Raw genomic sequence first — 12,524 nt, 5'->3', positions numbered from 1 at the left:
GGCTACCTGGCAACTCCTCTCCATCCTACACGACTTAGTCTAGTGTTTTCATTTCCAGGATAGCCTCTCTGGTCTCCTGTCCGACTGTTCAGTCCCCTGCCCCCTCCTTCCACCACCTCGCTCTGTGTACACGCACATCTCCTCTTTGCCAACAGCGGCCGTGGTCTTATTCATCTGGGCAACGCCAGTGTCTCCCACAGGCACTGCCATGTATTCAGCAGACAGCTATTACATGGAGGAACGAATGAGTGAATGAGTAACGTGCAAGGTGGGAACATGGGAAAACCTCCTGATTTGTATATGGAGACACCTGTGATGAATTCATTGTTCATTTACTATTTACTGAGGGACCTTCTAGTCATAAATCTACCTTTATACCTGGGTCCTGCTTGCTTCATTCATTCATTCATTCAACACTTGACACTTGTTAAGCCTCTGCCACTGTGCGGAGAGCCAGGAGACTTGTGAAGATGAATCGGGCAGAGAGCGTGGCTCTGGCTGGGGAGCTAAAGCAGGAGCATAAATGGAGGAGAGGAGTGGTCAGTGTCTTAAGGGAAATACAAGCCATGGGCAATGGGAACGCAGAAGTGGAGAAAGGACTCCTAGGAGTCTCCTGCGAGTGGACTGGGGGAGACTTCCTGGGTGAGCTGACATGTGCACTTGACTTTGAGGGAGCGAGAGTTGTAGACTTAAGTCTTTGGAGGGAGGGGGCATTCCGGGGAGGGCAGAGTGGAAACCAAGGCACTGAGCACGGCCGTGAGTACATGTACAGGGGCCACTAGCAATTCAGCTTTGTCATTGAAGAGAAGTGGTGGGAAATAAGGTTGGGAGGTGGGTTGAAGTCCTGACAGCCTTGAAAACCAGGATAAGATGTTCAGCTCCTGTGAGCATGGGTGCCACGCAAGGGTTCTAGTTAGAGTGTGAGTTGACCAGGCATGCTTCCAGAAAGTGATTCCAGAAGCAGTGTGGGATGAAGTTTTGTATTTAACACAAAACCCCCAAGAGCTCTGCTGACCTCATTTTGCACAGGGCCGAGCTCAAAAACTTGCACGTGGCAAACACTTCATACATTTCTTTAACTGGACTGGGTCTAAGACCATGTGTACATCAGCGAATGTGCAAACAGCTGTATCTCTGGCAGCAACACACCCGTTCAGCCAGTTCCCCTTCACGGAGACCTCGCCAGGGCAGGGAACCTCTCCTAGCCACACTTCTGCCTCTTGTCTTGCCTCCCCACTCTTCCAAAGTCTCAACAGTTCATCCCTGGATTATTGCGACAGACCTTTGACTGGTTTTCTTCCCATGAGCTCCCTCCACTGTCAATAACCCTGCTTAGGAACCTTCCACGGCGCCCTCTTGCTTACTGGCATTTAGCATCCTCCGTCAGCAGGCTGCTTCCTAACCCAGTCTGTCTCCCATTCCTTTCCGCATGCATTCCCCACGCCAGCCAGACCATTCCCGCTCCAACTGCCTGGTTCAATTCTCTTTCCATACCTCATCCATCCTGCCACGCCAACCTCCTCTTTTCCTCACAGCTCCTCTGAACCCAGTTTGCCAGCAGCAGCATCTGGTGCGAAGATTCAGAAAGACCTGGATCCACGCCCCAGGCTTTCTGCTTCACTGTGTGAGCTTAGACACACTATGAATTCTCCTGGAATCTCAGTTCTCTCATCTATAAAATGGGAGTAATAAGAATGTCTATTTATTTTTAGGGCTTACTATTCGTATTACCAGGGCTACTGTGAAGAGTTAATAAGACATTACGTGTGCCAGGCCCTGTGCTCAATAAATGGTAAAGCTCTTTTCTTCTCTGACTCTTTGGAACTCCAAAAAGTACTTCCTGTTAGTCAAGCACGTACGTGGAAAAGAAGTTACATTTTGAGGGAATATGTACACAGTACCTGACAGTATGCTGGGCTTTTCTGACTATTGCTTCCACAACTCTAAATCACAAGCATTTTTGTTCTCATTTTACAGACGTAGAAACTCAGACTGAGAAAGGGAAGCAATCTGGGGTCATACAGTTCTAAACTGACCTTTACTACCATCAGAGAAACAACCACCGAACCATGAATAAATATTTCCTATGTTTCAAGCACTGTGCTGAGTACATTACCTGCAGTGTCTCGGTTAGATGCTTTATCCCGAGAAGCCAACATTATAACTCATACGCCACAGATGGAGAGGAGAAGAAACTTACCCAAAGTCCTACAAATGGCAAACGGCTGGGCTGGGATTCACGCCTATGCCCTCAGCTGCTGTGCGGACACCGTACCGCCTAGGCCAGTGAATTGTCTGAACTTGGATTGCAGCCCTGTGATGCCGAGGCTGGCCTTTTCAGGTTTTCCATGGGCCCCGGCCTGAGCCCGGGGTCATAGCAACCACTGTTGCTCACCAGGGCCTCCAGGTGAGGTGGGCAGGGCCAGCCACTGGCTGGTGGACTGGTGATGACTCCCCTGAACAGCTGGCAACGGTTCCTCTGCTGGCCCTGGCACTTACCCGATGGTGCAGCCGGCATTGGCCTCGATGGTCCAGATGCAGTTGAGGTTGTGCTCGTAGGGAGCTGGATACCCGGGTGACAGCACCTGCCCCGACTCCTCTCCTTTCACCGTCCCGCCACACTCGGCTGAAAGAAATCCCAGAAGAGTGAGCTTCAGGGGGTGACCTGTGCTCACAGCGGCCACCCACTGGCTCCTCCGGCCTGTGTGCCAGGGTCCCTCTCGTTCATTCTAGGTGGCTGAGTGCAGCATAGAGAAAGGCCCTTGGACGAGACTTGTATCCAGGATCTACAAAAGCCCTTACAGCTCAACAATGAAAAGACAGTTCAGTTAAAAAATTGGCGAAGCCTTTGAACAGACATTTCTGCAAAGAAAGTATACAAATGGCCAAGAAGCACAAGAAAAGATGTGTAACATCATTAGTCATCAGGGAAATGTAAATCAAAACCACAGTGAGATCCCACTTCATAACCTCTAGGACGGTTATAATCAAAAAGACAGACTAACGTGTAGGTGGGGATGTGGAGAAACTGGAACCCTCAGACATCGCTGGTGGGAGTGCAAAATGGTGCAGCTACTCTGGAAGACAGTTTCCTGTCTAGGTCCTCAAAATGTTGCCCTATGACCCCAGCAATTTTGCTCTTGGATACATACTCAAGAGAAACGATCACGTATGTTCAGATGAAAACTTGTACACGAATGACCATTGCAGCATTATTCATAATATCCCAAAAAGGGAAATGACCCAAATGTCCATCAGCTGTTGAACAGATTCACAAATGTGGTATACCCGTACCATGGAATATTACCTGATCGTAAAAAAGAATGAGGTACTGATACACGATACAACGTGGATGAACGTAATGTTGAAAACGTTATGCTGTGTTGGAGAAGCCAGCCGCAAAAAGCCACAAATTGTGTGTTTCTATTTATATAAAATATCTAGAACAGACAAATCTACAGAGACAGAAAGTACATTTGTAGTTGCCAAGGCCTGACAAGGAGCGGCAGTGGGAGGGATTGCTAATGGATATAGGGTTCCTTCTGGGGAGACAAGATGTTCAAACATTAGATTGTGGTGATGGTGGTACCACCCTGTGACTACACTGGAAAGCAGTGAGTGCTACACTTTAAAGGGGCCAACTGTATGGTATGTGAGGTCTATCTCATTAAAGCTATTACAAAAACGGTCCCTGGGGGTAGGGCCGATGGCCCACTCTGTGACCAGATCTTTGAGGTCTCCTGAGAAGGCACAGACATTTGAACCTGGTCACTGACGGGAACTGGGCCTGTGTCACGTGGCCGGAGCACAAGGCGTGGCGTCCTTCCCCCGGAGACCTGGAGGAAGAGGCGGCCACAGTGTGTGCCCTGCGCCCTGACAGACGCACATTCACGGCAAGTGGCAGCACAGAGGAGGAGGTGATCGGTTTCCTCCAGCGCAGGGCAGGGAGAGGCGGGCGGGTGGGTGGGAGGCGTAGGCTGGGGAGGCCGACAGGGAAGAGTACTGCGAACCTCCTTGGGGGTGGGAAACAGCATGGCAGCTTGGGGGACGGGGTATGAGATGGGGCCTGGAGGGAGGCAGGGCTGGAAAGCTGGGCGAGCATCTTTCATCGGAGGGCACTGCACAGAACTGCAGTGTTTATGCACGAGAGTAAATTGATCACTTTACACACTAGTGCCCTTTACACATTGGAGAGAATGCTCCTGTGGCAGTGTGAAGGGGCGCAGGGGGGTGGACCTAGAGGCAGGGCACCAGTGAAGAGGTCCATCTGCCCGTGAGAGCAGCCCTCCAGGTCACAGGCTGGCCTTCTTCCTCCCCACGTCTAATCTGCCTCTGAGCCCCAGGGCTTGAGGACGCTTTTCACACCTGCCCCCCCTCTGCCCCCACTGTTAGAGTCGTGGCTCAGGCCCTTACCATCTCTAGGGTGGCAGAGTTGCGTCCCCCGCAGCAGTGCCACCAGAAGGACCTTTCTAAAATACAAAACTGGCCATATCACTGCTTGCTTTCCTCCTTCCCAGAGTGAAGTCCAAGCTCCTTAGGAGAGCCCATCAAGTCCCCCCGGAGAGGCTCCCTTTGGCCTTTTCTGGCCCCGTCCTGGCACCCCTTGGTCCAGCCAAGTGTGATAAACTCCACAAGCCCAGGCACACTGGGCCTCTTCAGGCCTCTCCTTGGACTGACAAGTCGGCCAACATCTTCCCCATGAAACCTTTTGTGACACCCTCCCCTCCTCACATCGAGTTGACACTATCCTCTTTTGCGTCTCCATTATAACATGAACTGGTTTTTATCACAGACGTGTAACCGGTTATCAAAATCTACCTCCTTCACTCCTCAGCAGCAGGAACCTTGTCTTACTTATATTTGTACATCAAGTGCCTAGCATGGTGTTTGGCACATCACAGATGCTTTAACAAGGGTTTATCGAATGAACAGGTGGGTGGATGATCAAATGAATGAGAGAAGCTTACTGCTTCCCAGGCGAGTTACTATGAAGGGTCTGAATCAAGGGAGCGTGAGAGAAGATGAAGAGATCTGTTGCAAAGCTTTTTAGGAAAGATCTGATTAAGCAAGATCTTAGAAGAAGGAGATGAGGGGATCAAAGTCACACGTGGGAGACTGACCTTCATCTGTTGCTACAAAGGACCCATCAAGTGTCTCTTGGGCCCCATGGCTTGCCCCGGGCCCACTAAGGCAGGGCGGGGGAGGGGCCCTCTGCAGTGAGCCTGCGCACGAGACCGGGCCCTTTCTTCCTGCGTAACTACCCCCGTGTTGACGTTGGGGTGGGAGATGCCAACCTGAATGAGAGATGTCGGGCTGCACAGGCCGGCAGCAGGGAGTAGGGTGTGGATAGGAGGATGAGCTGTAAGTTGTGGGGAGGAAGCCTTTCTGGCTCCACAAATAGCAGAGGCAGCTAGAAACGGGCCAGGACATTATCCCTGCCCCTGCGCTGTAGCTTCCTTCCGTATTCCCAATGCAACAGTCCCTTCTGCTTCCCAGAGGCAAGTGTTTGGACGCAGGGGCACCAGCAGCATTTCCTCGGGGACACGACTGCTCCTTCCTCAGGGGTCACTTTATCTGGGGACGGACAGGGGGGCAGGGGGAGCCAGGTGGCTGGCATGCAGCAGATTTACCAACAAGACCCTAAGACTCGTCTTTCTGGTCTTCTCCCTTATCCCTATCCTACAGCCCTGGCTGCTTCGTTGGGGCTGTAGCATCCACTCATCCACAAAGAAAACAGCTGGATGTTGACCACGATCAAGTCCATCACAACGTGACATGTGTAAAACTACACACACGTAATCCCAAACACACAGCCTCCCTCCCCTTCGTGGGGCCTGAGGGAGTCTCGGTGGGGAAGCCCTCAGAGGTTCAAAGTGTAAGTACCCTCACTAGCACTGCTTGAGTGGATTCTCTAAGTTTGGTCCAACTGGCAGGTTAGACACTCAGAAGGACCTTACGGTGGAGCTTTTTGCAAAGTAGACAAGTGTCCTGCAGTGGGAGCCATCACCTCCTCCACATTTCCTTTGCTTCGGCTTGCCTGTGGCCTCGTACTGCTGTCTGTTCATGCCTGTGTCTCCCTCACTGGCCTGGGGCCTGCTTTTCCCTGTATCCCCAGTGCCTGGCAGAGGGCCTGGCACATGAATGAAACAAGGGGACAAAAACAGGGAAGCAGGGAGGAAGGGATGGGGCATGCCTGTGGATGAGGTCTACTTGAGCAGACGGAGGAAGATTCTAGAGGCCACTGTCCTGATCTATCCACAGTCAGGTTTGAAATCCTCACCGTTAGACCCTCTGTTGGGTAGCGATGTCGAAGGTCCTGTTAACATGGAGTCGCCTGGGGTAAAAGAACATCGCTCTTACCTCCCCGCCTGTGGGTGATGTCTACCCATCCTTTCAAGTCTCAATTGAAATATCACCTCCTATAGGCACAACTTTCTCGAATTCCCTCAACGCTTTAGCACTTACTCTTTTTACAGTGCTTATCTTGTATTATAATGACCTGTTTATGTGTCTCTTCTCCTTGCCAGGGTATGGACTCCCCAGGGGCAGGAAGAACGCTTTCTTCTTTCCTTTTTTATTTCTCCGCCTCTGTACAAACCCAAACATGCACCTGCGAGGACTCTGGCAGGTGGCGCTTAGTAGGCACTTAAGCGTTCTCCCGGTGGATGGTTTGTCCTTATAAGATTAACCAGAGCTGCACAGCCATGCTGAGGTTGGGAGCCATGGGGCAGGAGATGGAGAGAGGGAAAGGTCTGGTGTTCGGGGCTGGGGATACAGGACAAAGCAGCGTGGTGGAATCCTGGTCAGCAGGGAGGGTCACACGCGCAGTGAGGCGGGGGGTGAGAGGTGGAAAGGCCACACAGACAGATGGACAGGTGTTGCCTATTTCCCACCTCTGCCTTGAACCAGGCTTCTCTTGTCCTGTGACACAGGGATGAAGCTTCCAGAGAGCCTGTGCTGACATGCTGGAAGCACCACAGGCTTAAGAAGGTGCTGGTTCATTATCTTATTCTTTCCTAAGTGTGAGATAGATGCTAGCCCGTGATCTCACTCTTTCTCAAGAACAAGACAGATGTTAGTTCATGACCTGACTCTTTCAACATTCCGGAAAAGGAAGCATGAGCCCCATTTTGCCTATGGGGAAACTGAGGCCAGAGTGAGCTGGAGACTCCTCTGAGACTTGGCGTTGAAGGAACCCCTGGAACCAGGCAAAAAGTCCACCTCTTCCTTCAAACTGACCCTCCCACCTCTCCGCCAGGAGAGGATTACGATTCTGAGGGCATGACCTGGCTCTGGTCCTGCCTGCTAAATGTATGACAGTGGCAAGCCACCGCCTGGCCTTGCTGTCGTGCGGGTGTAATAAGGTGTGAGAGTGAGGACATGCGGAAGGGTGGGCAGGGCCAGCCATGACTCCGGTGAACGGGACGGTTCAGACGGCCCCAAGGCCCTGGAGTGTGAGGGCCAACGGGAGACCCTTAATGAGACCAGAGCTGGGTACTCGGGGTTAGGGGACACCCGAGGGGGTCACCTGAAGAGCAAGAGGCCTCCTACCGACACAAGTGGGGAGCGGCCGGTCCCAGGTCCTGCGCTCCCCGCTCAGACACAGCAGCGCCTCACTGCCCCGCAGGCTGTACCCAGGGTCACAGCCGAAAGACACAGAGCTCCCTGCGAAATGGCCTCCATCGCGAACCTTGTAGCCAAACTGGGGGGTTCCTGGGTCTTCACATTTGATGAGTTCAAAACCTGGGGGTGAGAGAAGAGATAAGGGTGATCAAGACGTGTCATGGCACACACCACACCCCGCCCTCCCCACCCTGCCACCAAGAGCACGCATCCTTAAGGAAGCCCCCCGGCACAGGCCCCTGGGTCCTGATGGAGATGCCCCTCGGGGTGCCACATGGTGAGGGTCTGTTCGTTCTCCCTGTTGCTATATGTAAATGACTTCAGTTATTTCTCCCAGGACAGCTTTTAATAGTTTTCAGGTGTAGAGTCCGGATTTCCTATTTTTTTTGTTGGTTTGACCCCATAGCATTTTGGTAGCGGGAGCTGCTCTTCCCATCTTGTTAACTGAGACAGTCTGATGGGAGAGTGTACTATGGAAAAGTCACTCTAAATGTATGTTTCAAAGCTCAATTTTGTCCTGCTTAAATACACTCTATTGAACGAGCCTGGAGAAGGAGACCTCTGCGAGCTTACACAGAGCTCCTAGGGCACGGTGGCCACCTGTGTTAGCTCTCACTTGTTATTCACAGGTCTTACCGGGAGGGGTAACTGTGCATTGCACAGCTGAGAATATTGACTCGGGAAGGTCACACAAATTGTTCCAAAGCCACACAATCTCAGATGATAGAAACGGCATTTGAATATGACTCTGTTTAATCCTCCTCCACTGATGGGCCTGCTGTAACAGCACAGACCCTACACACCCAGGCAAGAGGAATCTTGAGTGCATTCATCGGTTTTCTTATTTTAACAGCTTTATTGAGACATAACTTACATACTAAACGCTCCCCCAACTAAAGTATATCATTCAGTGTCTTTTAGTTTATTCACAGAGTTGTGCAACTAACATTGCAATCGACTTTAGGACATTTTCATCACCTCAAAGAGAAGGTGATTTCCCCTCAACTCTCTCATCCCCAGGCAACTAACAAATTTCCTTCTGTCTCTATGGAACTGCCTCTTCTGGACAGTTCATATAAATGGTTCATGCAATACATGTGTCTACAGGTACTGTGACAGGCTTCTTTCACTTCTCATCATGTGTCCAAGGGTCACCCACATTGCAGCATGGATCAGAACTGGATCCTTTTCTATGGCCAAATAATAGCCCATTGTATGGAGGGACACGTCCCATTTTACTTATCCATTTATCAGTTGATGGATATTCACTGGCTTTTAAAATAGTCTACAAAAGCACATTTCTTTGTAGCTACTGGGCAAGTAGAAGCTCAAATAAATCAATAAAATAGCCGTGAAGCCGAAGTATGGAGATGTCATCCCAAGTACATCCCAAGGGGCTGTGTACACACCTCGGTGCTTTCTGTTTTTGAAATCTCAGGAGTAAAGGAGAAAGTTAAAATCAGGAAAAAAGGGAAAGAATCAAGCCTCGACTCTTTAGGGAGTAGTAAAAAAGAACATAATTATACATTAGTGCTTGCATTTTTTACATCTGACTGTAGCTGAACATTAGTTTATAAATGTCACCATGAGGAAAGGCTATCTTTGGTTGTTTTAATTCAAAGGCTCAGCGCTTATTGTTTTTAGTGAGTAAATGGTGATTAGTGAGTCAAAGGTGTGCTGTGACTCTCAGCTAAGTTACTCACAGGTGTAACCGTGGAGCTGTACGCCAAGTGGCAGCTTATCCAAATCACGGGCCTTAGGGGAAACAGTTGGCTAAGCACACACCAGTTAGAGAAAATCAAACCCACTAACTGATGGGTGATGTCCCAGAGCCCAGCCTCTCTGTGTGTGGAACCGGGGAAAGCCCGATTTCACTGTCCACTCAGATGAGAAAAAGACTTACTGGAAAACTGCAGCTCAAAGCCCTTGCTGGTGTTCTCAGCATCAGAAATGAAATCAAGCCACAGACTGCTGGACGTGCTGTTCAGTGTCACCCCCAGCATCTCAGAGCGGCTGAACACCCCCAGCAAACGGGCGGAGTTGTTGTTGCCATCGTAGACCTGGACACGGGAGAGACCCCAACCCCACATCAGCATGGCCTTATCTTGAACAAGGGTTTCCCACCCAACAGCCCACATTCCCAGAGTTTAGCACTGATAACAACTGTTAGAGGGACAGTCAGTCATCAGATGCAAGGAAGACAGCAGAGTGGAGTTGCCACCGGGTGAGTTACCAGCCCCGCTAGCCTACTTGGCACCAGTTCTGTGCCCAGCCCATCTCGGTGTGAACCATACCCCTAGGAACTGGTTGCTGTTCTAACCTTTCCAGAGGAGATCTGGTCTTAGTTCCCCCACGCCCAGATGGTACCAGCTTACTCTTCAGCAGCTTGGGGAGACCAGGTTGGGGCTGCCTGAGTGCCCAAACCACCTGTTTCTGCAGACAGGCAGGCTGCAAGCATTTGACTTTTCTGCATTGCTAAACACTCCATCCTGCCCTTCCAGGAGATGAGACAATCGTCCTCCTCCCTAATCCCACCCCACTGTGGCAGTGGCCTCAGTCTCACACTCTGCTGGACATGACCCCTAGGATCCAGCAGGATGGAGTTAAAATGTCCAGCGTGTCAGGTGTCATGGTATCTTCCCCTTCCCCAAGCTCGGTCTCTGCCCCTTCCCTCCTAAAATGAGGGCTCCAACGAGGGCTGGAGCAAGCCAGGGGTGGAATCGTGCAGGCATCTGGCTTCCCTGACTCCCATCTGTCCCCTGAACTGCTGAGCACCAGCAAAGACACGAATCATCAGAATAATGAACTGGCTCCCCAGGTTCCGAGGTTGCTGCTCCTTTCCAGATAACTGTGCAAATAACAACAGAATTTGTGATTGAGTGAAGGACGCCCTGTTGCTTTGGTAAACATCAAAGATGGGATCTATGGGTGGGCGATGAATATTTGTGCGTGGCACAGGATGTGGTACCAGCTGCCAGCAAATTGGAACAATATTTCCATTCTTTCTACTATTCATGAAGCAAAGCTTTCTAAAAGAAGCCACCCTTCAAGCTAACAGTGCTGTATATCAGAGATTTGTTTAGGCCCCTGGGAGCTTCAGAAGTCTGTTTCCAGATCCTATGTGCAATTGTTTTATATCACTGATAGACCGGGAGAATTCCAGAGTGCCAGCAGACATAGACATGACACCAGTTCAAAGAGTTCAGCCCACTGCTGCATCCAGGTTGTTATAAAAATAGTTTTATCCATTAAAACATATATTTTGGGGGGCTTCCCTGGTGGCGCAGTGGTTGGGAGTCTGCCTGCCGATGCAGGGGACGTGGGTTCGTGCCCCGGTCCGGGAGGATCCCACATGCCGTGGAGCGGCTGGGCCCGTGAGCCATGGCCGCTGAGCCTGCCCGTCTGGAGCCTGTGCTCCGCCACGGGAGAGGCCACAACAGAGAGAGGCCCGCGTACCGCAAAAAACAAAAAAACCATATATTTTCTAATTAACTGATCAAGGCATTAATCATCAACACTTGCTAACATCACAATAAGAGAGACAACCAGACATCATGTGCTTGTTAATAGAAGACACACCAATACCTGTGGTGTCATTTTGCCAAAAAAACATCAAACCTGAATCAGATCAAGCCACTGGATCCAATTTCCAACTTATAGGAAATATGGAGGACAGAGGAACATATGAAATGAATACATTACAAATAAACAAGTTACAAATAAATTACAAGGGAGTAAAAAAGAAGAGATGGAGGTAAAACCTAAAGACTAAAAAAATACTTGAGTCAACTAATCCAATATGTACAAGTTATTTGGATCCTGATTCAAATAAACTGTAAATTTAAAAAATATTACATTTATGAGGTAATTGGAAATTTGAACACTCACTGGATATATTATGGTATTAAGAAATTGTTGTTAATCAATAAAAGTATAATGGAAATAGGATTTTTTCCTTAATTTCAAAGCATAATTCACCTTAATTCATTAAGAATATTTTTGTTCTTAATATGTCATTATGATAAAATATTCATTGCAGGAAACTTATAACACAGAAAAGCACGAAGAAACTGAAGGCAACTTTCAGCACTCATAACATTTTGGTGCCTATCTTTCTAGGCTTCATTCTATGCATATCTTTCCTTATATAGTTTTTAAATTTATTTTTTTTATAAAAGCAAGATCAAACTATAGATACTATATGGTAACCTGCTCTTTCACTTAATATAATGTGTATATTTTTCAAATCATTAAATATTTTTTCCACAACAGCACTTAAACAGCTGTAGAAATTACCATCATAAAATTAACCCAACCCACAATATAATCATTCGCATATCACTGTCCAGAATATGGGGAATATGTGCCCTGGCACATAAGATGCACTCAACAAATGTACGATAAATAAATAAACCAATATTTTCTTTCAGTAATTTTGTTCGTAAATCCACCTGGAATTTTGGCATATGGTATAAGATATATTTTCTTCCTGGTTGATTAGCCATTTTTAACAAAACCCTGTTTGTAAATATTCCACCCATCACCAACTTTAAATCCAACTTAATCACATATATAGTTATATAAATTTTTTTATTCAACTTTCTATTCTACTGCAGTTATCTATTTGCCTATTCCTGTGCATGATCTAAACTGTTTTAATTATTGTAGCTTTGTAATATATTTAAATATTTGGTAGAACGAGTCCCCTCACATTTGTCTTCTTTTAATGTAAAAAATTGTCTTCCCATGTTTATTCTCTTAGATAAACTCAAGAAGAATTTTCTCAAATTAAGAGAAACAACTACCCCCAATCCCTCCAAAAGCCCCAAAACAACTTGTATAATTCTGACTGATTAATATTAAATGCCTGGATTGATAAGAGAGAAAACATATCTATATGA

At 48.5% G+C, this 12,524-nt stretch overlaps 1 protein-coding gene across 1 annotated transcript in view; it reads right to left on the bottom strand.

The window, feature by feature from the left end:
• The window catches only part of CSMD2 (CUB and Sushi multiple domains 2), a 668,027-nt gene that overhangs the window by 193,848 nt on the left and 461,655 nt on the right, over positions 1-12,524 (bottom strand). Inside the window, exons 23-25 of the mRNA XM_027109194.1 lie at positions 9,527-9,683; positions 7,552-7,743; positions 2,500-2,626 (exon numbers count right to left, since the gene is read on the bottom strand). Of these exons, the coding sequence (XP_026964995.1) occupies positions 2,500-2,626; positions 7,552-7,743; positions 9,527-9,683 (476 nt within the window). The remainder of the gene's footprint in view (positions 1-2,499; positions 2,627-7,551; positions 7,744-9,526; positions 9,684-12,524) is intronic.

Source organism: Aethalodelphis obliquidens, unplaced genomic scaffold (genome assembly GCF_003676395.1).
Source record: "Aethalodelphis obliquidens isolate GAN/ISIS:26980383/991018 unplaced genomic scaffold, ASM367639v1 scaffold9, whole genome shotgun sequence".
NCBI lineage: Eukaryota > Metazoa > Chordata > Mammalia > Artiodactyla > Delphinidae > Aethalodelphis > Aethalodelphis obliquidens.
This window is presented reverse-complemented; position numbering and strand designations above follow the sequence as displayed.